Source organism: Misgurnus anguillicaudatus, chromosome 16, assembly GCF_027580225.2.
Source record: "Misgurnus anguillicaudatus chromosome 16, ASM2758022v2, whole genome shotgun sequence".
In the NCBI taxonomy this organism is placed as follows: Eukaryota; Metazoa; Chordata; class Actinopteri; order Cypriniformes; family Cobitidae; genus Misgurnus; species Misgurnus anguillicaudatus.
Window position 1 is genome coordinate 35852791 of NC_073352.2, and position 19098 is coordinate 35871888.

Genomic DNA, 19098 nt, shown 5'->3' on the forward strand with positions numbered 1-19098 from the left:
TAAACAGTAATGTTTGCTTATTTATTTATTTAAATATTAGAAAGTTTTAATTTGGGAGAATAGGGCGACTTTAATTTTAATATAACACAGCAACATTTACTTTCTGCTCATGGCCCTCAAGTCAGGTTTGATTTTTGGCCCTCGGTAGGAAAAAGTTTGGGCACCCCTGGCATAGAAGAATTTTACTTCCCCCAAATAGACTTCAATCAATCAATCAATCAAAAGCTTCAGAACCTGTCTGTGTCTTCACTACAGCGAACCGTTTACTGGGAAGTTAAAGTTTCTTTAAGTGTGTGAATAATGTTACACATATCGAATGTACATATTGTTTAAATCACAAGCTTCTAAGTTTTCAAAACAGCTTCCCCCAGATAATAATGAAGTGTCTCAAAACCTAAAGATCTCTAGGTAGACAGCTGACTGGGATTTGAGACACGACCCGTGTGATGTGGGCACGTGGACCCTTGTTTTGGAAAGCAGCACACAATCACACAGCTCAGCTGTACAAAACCCATCCGCCATGATCGCATAGCTACACAACACAGATCCGACACCAGCGAATGAGTTCAAGTTGAGTTTCAGACACACGGCTGACTTCAGGAGTTGTAATGCTATTGGAGGTACATTTGAAACGGTATTTATACAGATTTACATCCGATCTGCACTATTGTTTCGGTTCACATGCAAGTTTGCAGTGGCTAAGCTAACGCTAGTTAACGTTAGCTTGTATCTCTTTGATGATATCCAGGAACTGATGTGAGCTCAAAGTCCAGTTTTTTACACATATGTTTAAACATAACGTACTTTAGTGAATATCATGAGTTTATTAATCAAATACACGTGTTATTAGAGAGATAAATACTTCAGCAGACTGCGCGACTGAGTTAGCAGCTAGCGTGGCTAATTCTGCTAGCAAACCAGGTTAGCTGTTTATATTTCCTGTTAAATATAAACTTTATTTATCTAGTACATTACACTTTAGAGATATTGTGGTTTAACATTTGTATGGTACTGACGGGTTAGTGTGGGTCATTAGTCAGTGTAGTAACTTACAGAGCTAACGTTAGTTTGTTTGTTAGCTCGCGTTTTGTGCATGCTTTAAGTTATTTTTCGGATATTTTAGAGAGATATGTGTTTATAAAGTTTTTTTGATTCGGGCTTTTAGTGTTTTTATTAGGTTTGTTTTAGTGTTTTATTTTTCACGTTAGTTCCTTTAAGTGTTTATTTTCTTTTGAAGTAATTCCTTGTTATGTAAACTAGATTAGATATGGTTGTGTTTTAAACTTTAGTGTGCTGTCTACGTAGACAGCGTTGAAATGAAGTTTAAATATAAAATTATATCTTTGTAGATGTTTTGAGAGACAGTCATGTAGGTTTATGTGTATTTACAGTCTTCACAGACAGACTCTTCAGTTTGAGTGTTTTATATTTATACTGATGGGTTTGTTTTCTTATATTTATTTTTAAAGAATAGAAATATGTGTTGTGTTGTGTTATGTGTAATATGGTTGTACACAGATTTGTTACTTCTTTCAGACTGTCTCTGAATTGTTGTTTGATCAGATTGTTTAAATGGATCTCATGTCTGATATGTTTTTAATTTAACGATGATATATTTATCTCTTCCAGTGGTCTAGTGATGCCCAATGAGAAATATGACCCGGCTGATTCCAGGAGGATGAACTCTATAATGTCTAGCGAGGAGACGAACAACGGGAGAAAACATGCTTGGGACGGCCTTGAAATATCTGGTACAAGTAGTTTTGAGTTTTATTATCATTTCAGCCTAACATACAGGTTTACATACGAACACGACATGCAGATCTACCAGGTGCACAATTACAAACAAAACAGGGCACAGTATACAAATAGGTTTCTTGTTAGCTCACCTTACACATGCGAGAGACACAAATGTACACGCTGTAGATGCGGTTCGCTGGTGAAGATGACCGGGACTTCTTCCAATCACTAAGTGTTGTGGGTGTAAAGTCGAAAGTATACTAGGGGCTGACGGCGCGCAGACCCGGACGTCCCATTACGTCATTATCGTCATCAGGAGGGTCCGCAGCCGGCCGCGCGGACCGTCCACGTGCAGCCCAAAATTTGAGACCACGCGTACAGTGCGCGTACAGTCCGCGTACAACAGCGCATTTGCGTGAAAATATTTAGACAGGACACTCCACTATAAACAATTATACAGCGGAAATAGACAGCATTTGCACACACACTATCGTTTTTCTTCTTTAACTTTTACTTTTTCCAAGAACAGAAAGTTGTGGAGCATGTTTGTTACCATAATGTTTGATTCCTGTTCTTTGTTGTCTTGTTGTTTGTTCTAAACTGTGTTTGCAATGGTGGATGTCTTACTTTTCTTCACCTATCCTAATGTTTTAATGTACTGTAAATATCGCCAAAGCAGTGCTGCCCTGACGGCCTGTTAGACTAATAATTTGAATAAGAAATCATTTGTATTGCGTATATTGTCGAACGCGGCCATCCGCGTGTAGCCACGGGGAGTATACTTGGAAAGCTATGTGGACGTGTGCGCGCGCGACGCGGAAAAAAGGTATTCCCTGGCCTTAAAGATGGCTGATAAGATCAATCCTCGCACAAAGTTTTATCGCACAGTGAACAGGTGAGTGTTGGAGCCAAGAGATACGGTGCCAGGTCTGTTTTTATGGGATCTTTATGGGATTTCTTATGTCATATCCCGACATCCCAGATCTGCTTTTGTGAAAGATCTTTCCAGGAGTCGGGGCTGATGTTGCAACATTTCAGGGATGCCTTTAAGCAGTCTTTGAGGCTTTTATACCTGCTATTAAGATGTTTTCATCAATTGGATCACAGTTGGACGGCGCTAAATACGCTTTGAGCTCATCCTTTTTCAACCATATTCAGTCGGGAGCACACGACCTTCTTCAGCTCTCCATGCTGGTGGTCATGCAGTCAGTGTACATTATATAGTCATATAAAACTATCAGGCCATGTACTTCATTCCCATTTGATGTGATAATCTCATATAAATCTATTGATGACAAGGTGCAATATGTTGTGTTCATCTTAGGTAATGTTCGGAGTCTCAGCTCAGGCCTTTGGTCGCTCACTCACCTCACTTCTCTGCATCTGAATGACAATTGCTTATCACGCATCCCACCTGACATTGCCAAGCTGCACAACCTTGTGTTCCTGGACATGTCGTCTAATAAGATCAGGAGCCTGCCAGCAGAGCTTGGCAACATGGTGTCTCTCATGAGCTGCTTGGTTTCTTTCAATCAATCATTTCTTCCTTTGAATGCGTTTGCAGCAGAGAAAAAGAGTCCAGTTATTATTTAGGCGCTATTCTCATTGGAATACAGAGCAAAACTAAATCAGCATGAAATCATAGAAAATCCTTTAAAGAGTAACTAAACCCTAATCCAACTTTTTTTAGTTACTGGTCTGTAAGAATGACGGTTTATTAGTGCTGTTCATTGATTTAAGTAAGTTTGTTGACATTTGGATATAAAGTGTTTCAATACTACAATATATGGTATAAAAACGTCTGAGTGCTGCCCTCTTCAGGTTGAACGGTGGCTACTGCAGTTGAATTTTTCTATTGGATATTGGGTCCAAAAAATGACTCGTGACGTAAGCAGGTTCAAGCTTACCACGCCCTTGTTACGATCTAACCAAACACTTGGTACGAGCTTAGTTCGTCCTCTCTATCTCTGTTGGGATCTGCCTACTTTTCTTGCATTTTTCAAATATTGCCAGTGGGTGGAGTCAGGCTCTGACCAGGGGTTTAGTTACGCTTTAAAAGAGGTCATAGCGTGAAAATCAGACATGTTTTTTCCATGTTTAAGTGCTGTAATTGGGTCCACTGTGCTTCTATCAACCTAGAGAATGTGTAAAAGGTCAACCCACTAACTAAGTTTGTGTAAACCATTCTCTACAAGCACATGAAAAATTAGGTTGTTCAGATTTCGCCTGTTGTGTGAGGTAGGTAGCAAGGCCAATTATAATAATACCGCCCCCTTAATCTGCACTATACAACCACGGCGTTGCCATTTAGTGCAGAGAGAAAGAGAGAAGATAATTGACAGCACAATTGAGTTTAATTGCAACAAATCACTTGCATTTCATCAGCTCATTTGCATTTTAAAGGACACAGCCAAAAATGGCACACCTTTGCTTAAAATTTTAAAATCTTATAATAAATGATCTGTGGAGTATTTTGAGCTAAAACTTCACATACGTACTCTGGGGACAACAAAGATTTATTTTACATCTTAAAAAATCTCATCATTTGACCCCTTTAAAAACTTGATTTAAAGGCTTGGAAATTAAAGGTAAAAGTGACTGGCTGATTCAAAAACCCAGGATATATTTTCTTCTTGTGTTTTCACAGGGAATTGCTTTTAAATAACAACCAGTTGCGGGTTCTGCCTTTTGAATTGGGGAAACTGTTTCAGCTACAAACACTGGGCTTGAAAGGTAAGCCATCATTGTGCTGAGATCGTAGACATGTTGACAGTGTTTGTTTACCACTGATTCCCATTGATTTAAAGGAATAGTCTACTCATTTTCAATATTAAAATATGTTATTACCTTAACTAAGAACTGTTGAATCATCCCTCTATCATCTGTGTGTGTGCACGTAAGCGCTGGAGCGCGCTGCGACGCTACGATAGCATTTAGCTTAGCCCCATTCATTCAATGGTACCATTTAGAGATAAAGTTAGAAGTGACCAAACACATCAACGTTTTTCCTATTTAAGACGAGTAGTTATACGAGCAAGTTTGGTGGTACAAAATAAAACAGCGCTTTTCTAAGCGGATTTAAAAGAGTAACTATATTTTATGGCGTAATAGCACTTTTGGGAGTACTTCGACTTGCCTGAAAAGTCCGCTCCCCTTCTCACTCTCATAATGGGAGAGGGCGGGTGTTACTGCGCCGAGTCGGGGTACTCCCAAGGGTGCTATTGCGCCATAAAATATAGTTACTCTTTTAAATCCGCTTAGAAAAGCGCTATGTTTTATTTTGTACCACCAAACTTGCTCGTATAACTACTCGTCTTAAATAGGAAAAACGTTGATGTGTTTGGTCACTTCTGACTTTGTCTCTGAATGGTGCCGTTGAATGAATGGGGCTGGGCTGGATGCTGTCGGGGCGTCGCGGCGCGCTCCAGTGCTTGCGTGCGCGCACACAGATGGTGGAGGGATGATTCAACAGTTCTTGGTTAGGGTAGTGGCATCTTTTGATGTTGAAAATGAGTAGACTATTCCTTTAACCCTTTACAGGCAATCCACTCCCTCAAGAAATCATGAGCCTCTATCAGGAGCCCGATGGCACGCGACGACTGCTCAACTACTTTTTGGACAATCTCACAGGTGTTATTAAGCGCAGTAGGTGTCTCACGGCTGTTTATTAAGCATCTAAAGTTGTCCGTATTATTCGCAGCATGATTTCTTATTCAGACCGTGCAGATGTTGATTCACAATATTGTCCTAAAATGCCTGTGCTTTGTCTGCTCAGTCCCAACAGATCAACCTCCACCCAGATCCTGGATCGTCCTTCAGGAGCCTGATAGGACCAGACCAACAGGTAAACATTTCTTACCAGAACCTTGAATCTATGATAAACCTGATCTCTGATCTGTTTCTTCTCTTTGCACCGTTAGCCCTGTTAAACGTGATGTGTTACAACGTTCTCTGCGATAAGTACGCCACGCGCCAGCTTTACGGCTACTGTCCGTCCTGGGCACTTAACTGGAGCTACAGGAAAAAGGCCATCATGCAGGAGATCCTCGGGGGCAATGCAGACATTATCAGCTTACAGGTATATAGAGTTCACATCGGCTTTACCTCCTCATGGATAAAAGGGTTGTCTTAAGGGTGGGCGATATGACCAAAATCTTTTATCATGGTAGGATTCATTTTATAACATGATAATGATATTTATCACAGTAGACTTTATCTTTTAATAAGGTTTTTATGTTATTAAAATATTTAATGCCATAGAAGTTTGATAATTCTCACAAAAATGTATACAAGCATAAAAAGAAGATAAAAAAACTTAAGCTCATTGAAGATTAACAGTCAGTGATGAAATAAGGATATTACATAATATATATATATATATATATATATATATCTTATTAAAGGTAGAAAAGTGATTTGGTGAAGAGCAGTAAGAGATTTTATTCCTCTCAATGCTGTTTGATTATCATGAGTGACAGACTCATGAGGCGCAGAAATAGTTAACTTCCCCTTTATGACCAAAATCCAGACCCCACCCAATATAATGTTACACATGCGTTTTCACTTGTTTACTGTCTCTTAAGCCCTAAATTATCATTTTTATAAAGATACATGCAAAGATGGGAATTTTGACACATAAATGTATGTAAGGCAAATAAAGCAGCAAAAATGCTCACAAGCTTAATAAGCAGCGGATACGCGACTTACACTCTCTTCTCAAAAACAGCACTGTTGTTTGTGTTACAATGACTTTTTGTTTTAAAACTGCATTGCCTAAATACATGTACAAATGTAACATTTTCGTGACCACGCACACATCAATGTGACCAGCTGGGATTAGCACACAGCGTGTCCATGTCCACTTATGTCTGATTCGTGAACTAATGACTCATTTAAAGCGATTCATTTGAATGAACTACTGAACTCGTGAGACGTCTGTCAATCAGTCATAAAGCCAGGTAAAAAACATATTTTTTTTAAAGAGGGCAAGAATTGATGACAGCAAGTGTGATGGTTGTCTTTGTCTGATAAATGCATGGCCTTATGTTATATATAATGTGGTGGAGGTTGTACTTTATTGTTATCTGAAAATCCCACTCATTTTATTATCTATACAATGATGGATAACAGAGAAATCTGAGTGTGCTCGAATACAACACGTGTTTTTGTTACCACATTCAATACACTTTGTCATTATTCGTCCTGGGCTTCTAATTTGAAAGCTAGGGATTAATTGAGTTATGACCAATACTAGTAGTTATCGAGTGAGGAGGTAATTATGCAATGCAATAAAAGAGTCGGCCATTTGAGAGCAACCGTAATGTTGACGTGTCCCGGGATGAAATTGAGTTTAGACACCTGCTGTGCGGTTTGTGTCGGGTTTCTTCATCTTCTGCGTCCTGCACAGGAAGTGGAGACGGAGCAATATTACAACTACTTCCTTGTCGAGCTGAATAAACAGGGATACGAGGGATTCTTCAGCCCAAAATCACGGGCCAGAACCATGTCTGAATCAGACAGGAAACATGTAGATGGATGTGCAGTATTCTACAAGACAGAAAAGTGAGTCAAGTTTGTTTTGTAGATCAGTGAACACTGACGATGTCTGGGATGAAACCGATTAAAGAAATTCATTCTTGTGTTAAAGGTTCAGCATTGTTCAGAAACACACAGTGGAGTTTAACCAGCTGGCTATGGCCAATTCTGAGGGCTCTGAGGCGATGCTAAATCGAGTCATGACCAAGGACAACATTGGGGTGGCTGTGTTGCTGGAGCTCAAGGAGGAGTTCATGGAGTTGTCCTGTGAGTCTCTGTGCGATAGCATTTGGGTGAACCTTCTGATACCTTAAAAATGTTCACGTCATATGTATCTCAAATTGGAAAAAAGAAAGCCATCACAGCTGACTATTTAAATACAATAACATTTGAAATGGATGATTTCTCTCACAGCAGGTAAATCTGTCCATGAGAAACAGCTCTTACTGGTGGCAAACGCTCACATGCACTGGGATCCAGAATACTCGGACGTAAAGCTGGTGCAGACCATGATGTTCATGTCCGAGGTGAAGAATATAATCGACAAGGCCTCTCGCAGCTTAAAGCTCTCTGGAGAAACCACATCCATTCCTCTGGTGCTGTGTGCTGATCTTAATTCTCTACCTGACTCGGGTAAGTCTTCATAAACAGTGCATTAGGATTATATGGTAGACTTTCAGACCTGCCAACCTTTACGCATTTTGCGTAACAGATACGCATTTAGACATCAAACTACGCTGCTACGATTTGTCACTTCAAAATACGCGAAAAGCCAGTGATGGCTTTGAGTTAAACTGTATGTGCATTTGCGCACTAGGCAACTCGTCTATCTGTGTAACCGCATTGGGCAGCAACCTGTTGGGAAAAGACGACGTCGACCACTCATAGCGCTAGTTTTAAACTCTTCAAAGCGGAGAGCAGGGAGCCGTCGAAGCGAATAACGAAAATAACGAAATTGTTTTTCATCCCGGTCCATCTTCATACTGTGACTTGTTTTACAAGGGAGGATGGTTCTAAACACCGTTTTTAAAGGTAAATGGGCAGGGTATGGGAATTGTGAATTGGATCCATTGTAATAAGCCTGCCAACCAGGGGCGTCTAGACGCCTTTTACTGTTGTACGTGCCCCAGTGTAAATCTGTTGTACCCAGTGTCCTATGTTGTGCCTCAAGTTTAAGTTTTTACTTTATTTGCCAGTATATTCATTTACATTGTTAATCGCGCCAAAAAAACTGAGCTATATGAACCGTAATTCACGCTTGTAAACACGTTGCAGTCCCACAAGACAAACTGGCGCGAGCACGCAGAAATCGATGTCCGCGAGCGGAGCCTCTGTGTTTACTTTTTGTAGCACTCTGCCGCCGCTCACTCAGAAGAGCATGTGAGGCACGCGAGAAAACATGACAAAACAAAAGTACGCTTCTGAATTTAAATCAATCTTATTCTTACTCGATTGTTACTGGCTCCTGTCGATGTACATCAGATTTTTTGTGCAGAGCAGGGAAATAGAAGCAGAAAGTATAGATGATGAGGGAGGTCAAACGAACTATATGCTCAGCCAGTCAAAACCAAGTATAGAGGTTTGCATTATTGCTGAGAAAATCAATGTTTGCGTACTGTTCTGTATTGTCAGATATGACATTACTGTTTAGTTCACTAGATCTACTTTAGGACACTACATAAACAGTTGGCATCACTGCTGAAAAAAAGCAGTATACCAGCAAGACCAGCATATGTTGTGTTTTTTTGCTGGTTTGCTGGTGACCAGCATTGACCAGCTTAATTCTCATGATGATTTGGTGCTGGTTTAGCTGGTGGTCATCATCAGCATACCAGCACCACCAAGACCATGTTGTGTTTTGGTGCTGTATGCTGGTGTCCACCAGCTAAACCAGCATGGGAATCATGCTGGTTTATGCTGTTTTTTCAGCAGGTTTAAACACTATGCTGATAAAATACACAAAAGGATCATCCACATATGTTTTTTATTGTAGTAGCAGCTAAGTAATGTTATTGTGTATTTAAAATTCATTTTGGCGGGTATTAATAAAAACTTACTAGCCACTTTGGCCGGTGATGCATGAGGCATTGCAAGCATGATACATAAAGCTCCATTCTCGGTCATTTATCCCTCTGGCAGTACTTCCTACATTTCCCATGAACACTGTGCCGTAATGCTACGTTATAATGTTGCATACGCCCATTGGCTGCGCGCAGCTTGCAGCGAAACCAGCGCGAGAAACCATGGAAACGAACGGAGTGCGTCCACCAGAAAACAAACGGAAGGAGGAGAACGAACGGGCAGAGCAGGGAGGATAGACAGCGGTGTCACCACTCCAGTGTAAATCTTTTGTGCCCAGGTGTAATTCTCAAGTTTAAATTTTAGCAGTTAACTAGTGTATTCAGATCTATATGCAATGTATTTACCCAATTTACGCTTGTAGCGAAGAAGCGTCGCACTGACGCGTGCACGCATGTATCCATGTCCACGCGCGTCTTTGCGTTCATCCGCGCGCGCAACTGCATCCATAGGGGACGCCACGCGAATGAGTAATTATGAAAACATGACGAGAAGTAAGTTTCTAAATAATAATGATAATATTATTTTGACTCGATCATTATTGGCTTCTGTAGATGGACATCAGAAATGTTTTGTGCAAAGCAGGGAAAAGGAAGCAGAAAGGAGATATGATGAGATTAAGGGAGGTGAGACAAACTACATCCACACACAGTCAGTTCTCAAATATTAGAGGAAAAATCTCAGGAAAACCTTTTGTCAAGTCTTTGGAATTGCAATGTTGCTGAGAAAATCAACAGATGTATGTGTTATACTGTTCTGTATTTACAGATATTAAATAAATATTTAGTTTACTAATATTTAATTCTAGGACACCAGTGATGCTGGTAACGCGTTACTTAGTAACGCGTTACTCTAATTTGACCACTTTTTTTAGTAACGAGTAATCTAACGCGTTAATATTTCCAAACCAGTAATCAGATTAAAGTTACTTATCCAAGTCACTGTGCGTTACTATTTTTGAAATTTTCCTTAGTTAAATATATATTTTCTAGTATATTTCTTCTTGCGTCTCGGGAAGTGAAGTCAGGTGTGCGACAAGTCACGTTTTCAGCACGAGGACAACTCAGGTCACGTGTAAGCGACACAAACGTAAACAACGTACAATGGAGAGAGAGGAGAGATGCAGCTACAAAAACACTACGTAAAATAAAATAAAAAAACATTTGGAGTTTCGGCACGGCACAGACAGTCAAACTTAAGAGCAAGTCCCAACCGGTGGTGAGAACTAGTGAGCAGGAGGTCATCCACTACCCAAACAACAAAAGCTGGACATCAGTGCAAAACCATAAAGTGTGGGAGAGTTGAAGAACGAAAGTAACAAAGCGATTTTCTCCGAGCCCTGATATAACATCTGCATCTCACTTTGACAGCATATTAGCACATAACCTCTGAAGAGTTGTCAAATATCGCGTTATTTACTCACCGATTTCCACGTGTAGATCCAGAACTGTGTTTTCAACCACGATAAGTATATTCCAAAAGCGGTCTTTTTTTCTTACAACGCGTTGTGTTTCTCGTTTCATGTGTTACAATACTGATAAATCTACAAGGTATTTACTATATAACATCCTGAAGACTTCTCAGTTTTTCAAAATAAAAGTAACTTTTATTTTGTGAGTAGATCCTGTCGGGTCAAAAGGAACACTGGTTAGTTTTGTCCCGCTGCTAATACTGTGTATAATATGTTTAAAAAATTTATATTATTCTAATTTGATTTAATTTTATTTTCATAGTGTTTAAACTATTGAATTTTTTTTTGTCTCAGCAATTTAAGTTTGTACTGTTGGTTGCTTTTGAAACATTTGATAACTGAAATTTAAAATAAAAATGTAATTTAATTATTTTTTACAAAGATAAATAACAAAATAAGTTTGCAGTTACATATTAAAGAGGTCATAATCATATATATTTAATAAAAACAAGTGTAACACAAAAATCTATTGTGTAACAATTCAGTACTCTTGTTTAAAGTGAAATTATACAGAAGTCGTTTTGCATTTGTTCAAAATTCCAGCTGGTTTTGATAGACCACACTTGTGAGTTATTGACCACAGCAAACATATATCTCTTTCTAAAACATTAGCTTTTAAAATTAAGTTTTTCTGAAAATGGCCCCTGCTCTTCCCTATTTATGTTAAGTGAAGTCAAGAAAGACTCATATATATATATATATATATTATTTTTTTTTTAGTTTTTTAAAACACAACAGTTCAACTTAAAATGTCAGGAGATACATTGTTGACGTTACTGTTAAAAATGCACTCCCAATAAGGTGAGTGTTGGCAAAACTGGTTGTCATTTTTAATGTTGAGGCAGTGGGGGTGTTGGCAGCTACTGGAATGTAACTAACAAAGTAACTTGTAATCTAACTTAGTTACTTTTAAAATCAAGTAATCTGTAAAGTAACTTAGTTACTTTTTAAAGGAGTAATCAGTAATCAGTAATCAGATTACTTTTTTAAAGTAACTGTGGCATCACTGTAGGACACTAACTAACAGTTAACATACTATGACTGAGATTATTTAGTATAGCAGTCATAAAATGGCTGGTTTCTTAAAATATTCTTGTAAAAATAAGTTATTAATCATTGCTATCATTGTATAATGTAGAAAATATTTCTCTGCTGTCATTATTACCAAACATTTTATGCCATTAATGCCTCCAAACATGTTAATAATGTTAGGTATGATGAAGATTATACTTAAATATTTTTAAATACATATTTATCTTTTGCAGTACCTGTTGCACTGTAGAATAATGGGTTAAGTAAAGGACATTGTATAGAAGTGTTGCACACTTCTTGCACACAGCAAGCTTTCAAAAAAAGTCAGCAAAAATGGGGAGCCTGTGCCCCAGTTAGGCTTTATGTCTATCAACAGAGAAATGAAGAAAGCTTACGTTTCATCACAAAAATGTTGTCATGTTTTGTCAGGATTGTCGCATGCACGCGAAAGAAAAAAACGAATCATTGTTGCATTCAGTAGCACTCATAATTTCTCTTATTTTCACCGGAAAAAATTTGGCTAGTAGAAATGCTGATTGGCTGGTAACTTTAGAAAGTTACCAGCCACTTTGGCTGGTGGTCAAAAAAGTTAATTTAGAACCCTGGGTAGGCCTGCTGTGCCCCATTAGAGATTCATGTCAACGTGCCTGCTGGAATATAAAGCAAGGACATAGCATGCTATTTGTTGATTCTTTGTTATTTATAATGTCCCATGTATTTAAGACGTATGCCATAAGCATATTTTTGGAGGTTGCCTTTTCATTAAATGATTTCTTCATAGCCTACTTGTATGTTGAAAGACTAGATATGGTGGTGAGTGGGAACAATTTGCTTAGTAATAAGTTGTAGTTATAAGTCATAAGTAAGCATGTGAACTCAATCACTACTGATCAGCAAATGTGCCTGACCTCGCGCCGCTGCAGTAAGTTGCTACTCAAAAAAAATTCCAAGGTTGGCAGGTCTGGACTTTGACTGTATGGTTGTTTTTGGTTTACATGATGATGACTTACCACAGGTGTAGTGGAGTACCTGAGCACAGGTGGAGTGGACGGCACACACAAAGACTTTAGGGAACTGCGATACAGCGACAGTCTGACCAACTTCAACTGCAACGGTAAGAACAGCACGTCTAACGCAAGAATCACGCACGGTTTCAATCTGAAGAGTGCCTATGAGGATGGACTCATGCCTTACACCAATTACACCGCTGACTTCAAGGTAAGACTCATTCATTCACACCTCTGTCTATCACTCTTTATAATACTTATTTCATACAGGGTTATCAACAATTGCCCGCTGCTTAAACTTTTACACTTTTTAATGTCAGTGAATCATATGAAGTATACACACCACAGTGATTCTGTTTATATTCGCTTACTGTTTCTTTGACTTTTCACATTGCTTTAAAATCCCACTCCAAATGTCTGTATGTCACGCGTGTTCTGGCTTTATTCAGAGTGTTATAATCCAGATTTGATCTTTGAGAAATGGTCTTTGTGTGATTTCAGTTTGAAATAGGGCTGAAGCTATGGAGTATTTTACTGATTATTTCATCGATCAATCGAGTCGTCAGATAAGAAATACTTTTTCTTTAATAAAGAACAATCCTTAATATACAAGAGAAAAATAATACAGGTGTCTTTAACTTTGTTTTATTCATTTAAATTATTCATTTTTTTATTGCTAAAATTGCATTCATACAGACTGCTAAACTCTTAAGCACAACCCCATTCTTTACAGTCAATAAAAAAGTTACTATAGAAATCACTGCACTGATACTACAGAGCTTTAATATTTTGTACCAGATGCAAAAAGTATAAAACAACAACAATGTATAGCACACGTGTAAAACAACAACCACAATACATACATAAACTGAAAAAGGACATCAATGTTATATATATTATGACCATTTGAAATCAATTTTATATTATTTTTAGTTTTAGTTCATTAGTTTTTTACTTTTTTTTGGTCATGAATTTGCCCAAATTAAATAATACTGTGGCATAATAAAAGTGTAGTACAGTTTATTTATTTAAATTCCTAGATAGTGTTTTGGAACCTGATCATATTACATATTAAAGTATATTTTATTTATTAAATATTTTATTTGAATTATTTATGTTTGAAATTATTATGTTCATAAATATTTATCCATTTAAAACAATTTTCATTTAACTCTTTCCCCGCCAGCATTTTTTTTAAGTTGCCAGCCAGCACCAGCAATTTTCATGATTTCACAAAACTTTAATGCCTTTCAATGCAATTATTTCAGCTTTTAGCTTAAAATGTGGTATTTTTGAATAAACTGTCCCATATTTCAGAGGTTATAAAGAGGGAACAAATGAAGATAGGATGAAATGTTTGTTTGTTTGAAAGCAGATGGTCTGATCTTTCATGTGTATGTTTATATATTTTAAAGAAGAACATTTTCTGGAAGAAATTAAACTTTTGTGAAAATCATAAAAAATTCTGGCTGGCAACTTTAAAAAAAACGCTAGCGGGGAAAGAGTTAAGTTAGATAGACTTTTATTTTGGCACTTTGCCGTATAGGATAGACGACTGATTTTTTTCTTGTGAAATAAACTCTTAGTGCAGCTCTGGAGTTTAGGTTCATAAACTCGTATGATAAATCCACAAGTGTCACACGTGTAGTATGTTTAACCGCAAAACTTATTTACTGAAGAGACAAGCAGATGGCACATTTTAAAAAGCAGACTTTAATCTATATCACGACTTGTGCCTGAATATCACTGCGGAAATATGATGAGCTTTGAATATATGAGCTCAATGCAGTGAGGAAACGAGATTTAAGAGCAAAACAAAGTGAAATAATGCTGTTTTATTTATTCACATAACCTCATGCACCTGCGGTGTGATTTAAAGGGTTGTGCGTCAGTAATAATGTAACCCGTCACAGTAATTAAACAACCTCATTCCATTCATCAATTTTTTTTATTGAAATGACTCCAGTTACTTGAGGAATCGTTACAGTCCTAGTAAGTCTTTTTAAAAACTTGAAAAGCGTCTTCTTTTCTTGAATCTCATGTAGGGTGTCATTGACTACGTCTTCTACTCCAAGCCACAGCTGAGTGTGTTGGGTGTATTGGGGCCGCTGGACACAAACTGGTTGATGGAGAATGACGTCACCGGTTGCCCACATCCACACTTCCCTTCGGATCACTTCTCTCTGTTTGCACAACTGGAGCTGGCTCTGCCTTATCTGTCTTCTCTTAATGGTGTCCACTTACCTGGACGCAGGTAGTGAGGCCTTCAAGCCACCGGTGGCGCTGTAGAGTCTTTTCTCAAAACATACTGAAAACGATAAAACCTCCAAGCTATTTTATATAAATATATATATATTTTGTTTTTCTCTTCTATCTTTATTCAGTTTTAGGGTCCAAACATCTGTGTATTTGTCAGGGAGTTTTTTCTATTTGTTTATTATTTTTTTAGTCTTTTTGTTGAAACGCTCCCTCTCATTGGCTACATTGATTGATTGTTTTATATTTATATAAGGACGAGGGTAACGCATTTGGTCACGCTTTTTAATGTCTGATATATGGCCAGTTATATAAGCATGAACTTTTAGCTCAGGCACAATAGTTTATTTCATGAAGTGATTTTCTTCTTTCTTTTTATGAAATTGGCAATAGGTGCATTTTAAATGAATTTAAAACATGCTTTTAAAGTACAGCGTTTGAACAGAAACTTTTCTTCATATTCACGGTTCTAAAACGCATCATCATACGAGTGACCAAATGTGTTGTGCAGTCGACCTCATCGGTGTAGGATTGAGGACCACAGACCTTTTCCAGACGTGCGGTGCTGAATCTTTGCTTTACTCGGTGCTGCCTCCGTCTTTTATTTTCCCATCGATGGTGCAATATACGGAAGTTAAGTTCAGGCACTGTTATTGAATGTTTTTAAGAAGCTTGAGTATCGTGAGAAAAGCACTTCAACATCTTTCCGTCTCTTTCTCTGCGTTCAGGTGGCATTTCAGATGATTCGTATGTAGAATTGCACAAAACGTAAACCAAATTTTTAAACGACTAAAATGATTTTGCTTTTTGCACACGATTGTTTTAACCCTTTCTACAGAGGCGAGGGTCCCTTCTGTGATTTGATCTCACTGTGGATTTTCTCCTCTTGGGTTTTGTGTTGTTTTAGAAAGGGAGATTTTATAGACGATAACTAACAGGGATTCTTTTAAACCAGCGATTTCTCACCGTATTGTTATCTCCCATATTTTCATAACACGCATGTGTTTGAATGCTGAATAGCACTGTTCTTGAGGTTAGTATTGTTATGATCGAGCAGTAAATCTCTCTGTGTTGTATCAGAGAGGTTCATTCAGGTCTTTGTATGAAATCAATCAATCAATCAAATATATATCTATATATAAACCACATGCTTAGGCTTGTCTTGATTGTATATGAGCCACATGCAAGAAAATCATTTTATGTTTTTGTACGACCAATAAATTATGACCCACAATCGAAATAAAATTGTATTATAATAAGCTACGTTTTTATTCAGATGAATCAAAATTGAGCAGCTTGTAAAGAGTCCGAGAGCTTGTTTGTGTTTCTCACTGTCATACTTTTGCACTATAACACTTTCACAGCATATTCTTTGGTAGATTCATACTTCAGAAATGCTATTTAGTTTTTCATTTAAAGAAGCTTTTTTTCTTGTGATGTTTTTCATATACAGTTTTGACATCCATGTTTGTCTGATTTGTGCTCTCTTCAGTGAGAAACACAAGACAAACGCTCTCGTCCTTTACTGTTATCTTGCTGAAGGTTTTGTGTTGTGTCAGTACTGCATGTTTGGCATTATTGTGATGAAATCAGGTACAAGACAACCCGTTTGCTTTAAAGACAGATTTCTATGCTGTATGATCCAGTGTCAGACCATTATTTCTCTTGTTTAGCCATAATATTTTGCGTGTAGTGCCAGTTTGATTCATTCTTCTGAAAAGCCAATTATAAACGTCTTTTGTCGAGGTCTCTATAAACTTTCCCATTAACCCTTTGGACCAAAATCAAATCTTTCAGCTGTAAATGCTATCTGCTCTGTTGGCGGTGAGGTGTTTTACACGTATTTTGGTGAACTAAAGCCATGTCTGCGTATGACACGTCATAAATCTCTTTATTTGAGCTATGCAGCAGTATCTTTCTGTTTTACGCATTAAAGATCAGTACAGTTGTTTGTTATGTGGGTCTCTCTCTTCACAAAAGATATATTTTTCTGTTTTGTTTTATTAAATGACCGTATATTGTTAATGGTATTAAATTTGAGATTAGCTTTTTGTAAAGTGTGAATAAAATGTGTATTGTTTATTTCCTTTTCACAAAACAAATGAATTGTGTTGTGTGTATTGAATTCTCTTACATTATTAATGTTTTGTGTTTATGATTTGTCCGTTTGAAAATGACGCTTTTCCCTGAAACATTAAGATTTTCAGATTGAAGCTGGTTTCATCTTCAGATGGTGTTAGCAGCACATGTTCTCTGGTGTAAACGCGTCATCCATTTTAATATCATGATGAGGAGTTAAAACAACAGAATTAAGTTTGACATTGATTTGATTTGGGTAATAAGGGGTTGTGTAGCACAAAATAAATACTATCAGATAGAGGTCTGAAAGCAGTCCACAGGTTTTGTCATTTCTGTTTGAAGACTTCATCTTTCATCTGTGTGCACTTAAACCTGTATGTCTGTCAAATCCTCAGTCTAATAATCTAATGATAAAGATCAGAGAAATATTTCAATCTTTGACATGATCTTAGTCAATATTAAAGAGATGATATTTACAAACTATGTTCTTTACGTAATAATGATTTAATGATAAATTACAAACAACTTTAGATGGTTTTTACAGGCAGGTTCAGATGTTTTCATTCATCCTTATTTTATGTTGAATTTTGCTTCCCACTTGAATGTTTTACAGCATTTATTTTTGATATGAAAACCCTTCTACAATAAAATTGGCAATGAATTAGTTTTGTAACCTTTTCAGTTTTCTAGAGACCAACAATCTTTTGTAGTAATGCCACACAACCGTATACGTCCCGTCATCACGAGCCATTATGTAAGACATGGGATCAACTTTTGTTTACCATTCAAGTTAATGCCAGCAGTGCTAAACAACAAACATTAATCAAAAGCTTTTACAATATTTAAGAATTGTTCTGTATCTGTAAAAATCTCTCAAAATAGGCAGCTGTTTTTAAAGAAGTCATCTCTGGATAAACCACTATTTTCTCTCCCTTCTCTGTATTAGTTTGTAGAGGTCTGTACATAGTTTTCTTCACACTAATGTATTTTCCTATATATATATATATGGTTGATAATAAAATCTTTCTGCTTCATGACTTCTTGTATTTTCCTTGAGTCTGCTGTAGAGGTTTTCTGTATCATTAAAACATATAGACAGAGTAATAAAGTGTTTAATGTTAATGCCAGCTTCTGATTCATTGCACTTCGCTTTGCTTTTGATTCTTAAAGTTGTCATTGAAGGATCATCCACAAGGGGGCGCTATATAATCAAAGAAGACAACAACAAAGGAGCCTATAGGAAGATAAAAAACATCTCGAGATTCAAGTCATTATCATGCAATATTTTACTAGTAGTTTTTTGAGAGAAAAATAACAAAAAATAAAAGTACAAGAAAAAAATGTAGAGAATAAAGTTGGAAGGTTTAAAGACAAAAAGTCAAAATAATCAGATTAAAATTGAAGCAATATGGGATTAAAGTATTTTGAGAGAAATGTCATACTTTTACATTAACATGTTTGGAGTGATGTGAACAAGAATGGCAAAGCAGATATCAAATGACATATCTCACTTATTCATAAAACAATATGAAGAAGATGCACTCAGAAAGGAAAAGACAATAAATAGACAATATATGGGGAGATATTGTGATCAAGCTGAATTTGGTACACATCGTAATAAAACAAGCATGAGACATGATGCGATATACACTCAGAATATGAATGAATGAAGAATATTCTCATGATTAAAGCAAGAATATGAAAGCAAGTTTAGGTTCATTTCATTCCTTGGATAACCATGAAAGAAAACACTGAATGTGGATTAATGCATTTACACAGCGCTGATATTAAAACTAAATTCAACAAACATTTTGTTAATAAAGATTCTGTGACATCCCAGAATAAAAAGACAGAACGCTAAAGGCACAATCTTCTGCTTGACCATGCATGCTTATTAAT

The 19098-nt window shown here is 37.1% G+C and overlaps 1 protein-coding gene across 3 annotated transcripts; it reads left to right on the forward strand.

Annotated features, from left to right (window-relative positions):
- The first annotated feature begins 424 nt into the window (after positions 1–424).
- Positions 425–18236, forward strand: cnot6b (CCR4-NOT transcription complex, subunit 6b). 3 transcript variants are annotated; one of them, XM_073854574.1, is made up of 12 exons: positions 425–634; positions 1630–1751; positions 3065–3248; positions 4385–4473; positions 5281–5385; positions 5516–5584; positions 5661–5818; positions 7148–7302; positions 7388–7542; positions 7690–7908; positions 12873–13075; positions 14910–18236. In XM_073854574.1, the coding sequence occupies exons 1-12, from the start codon at positions 609–611 to the stop codon at positions 15120–15122; spliced, it is 1698 nt and encodes a 565-aa protein (XP_073710675.1). In that variant the 5' UTR covers positions 425–608; the 3' UTR covers positions 15123–18236. The 3 variants fall into 3 exon arrangements, with proteins under 3 accessions (XP_073710675.1, XP_073710676.1, XP_073710677.1); XM_073854575.1 differs by having other exon boundaries at positions 427–620; XM_073854576.1 differs by lacking the exon at positions 425–634 and adding an exon at positions 738–756.
- Positions 18237–19098: the final 862 nt, after the last annotated feature.

Bases quoted from the DNA above. Each gene is read 5' to 3' on its own strand.
- cnot6b (XM_073854574.1), top strand. From the start codon at position 609: ATGCTATTGGAGGTACATTTGAAACG. The intron at 4,474-5,280 runs GTAAGCCATCAT...AACCCTTTACAG, and splicing joins ACAAACACTGGGCTTGAAAG to GCAATCCACTCCCTCAAGAA. The intron at 5,819-7,147 runs GTATATAGAGTT...CGTCCTGCACAG, and splicing joins CAGACATTATCAGCTTACAG to GAAGTGGAGACGGAGCAATA.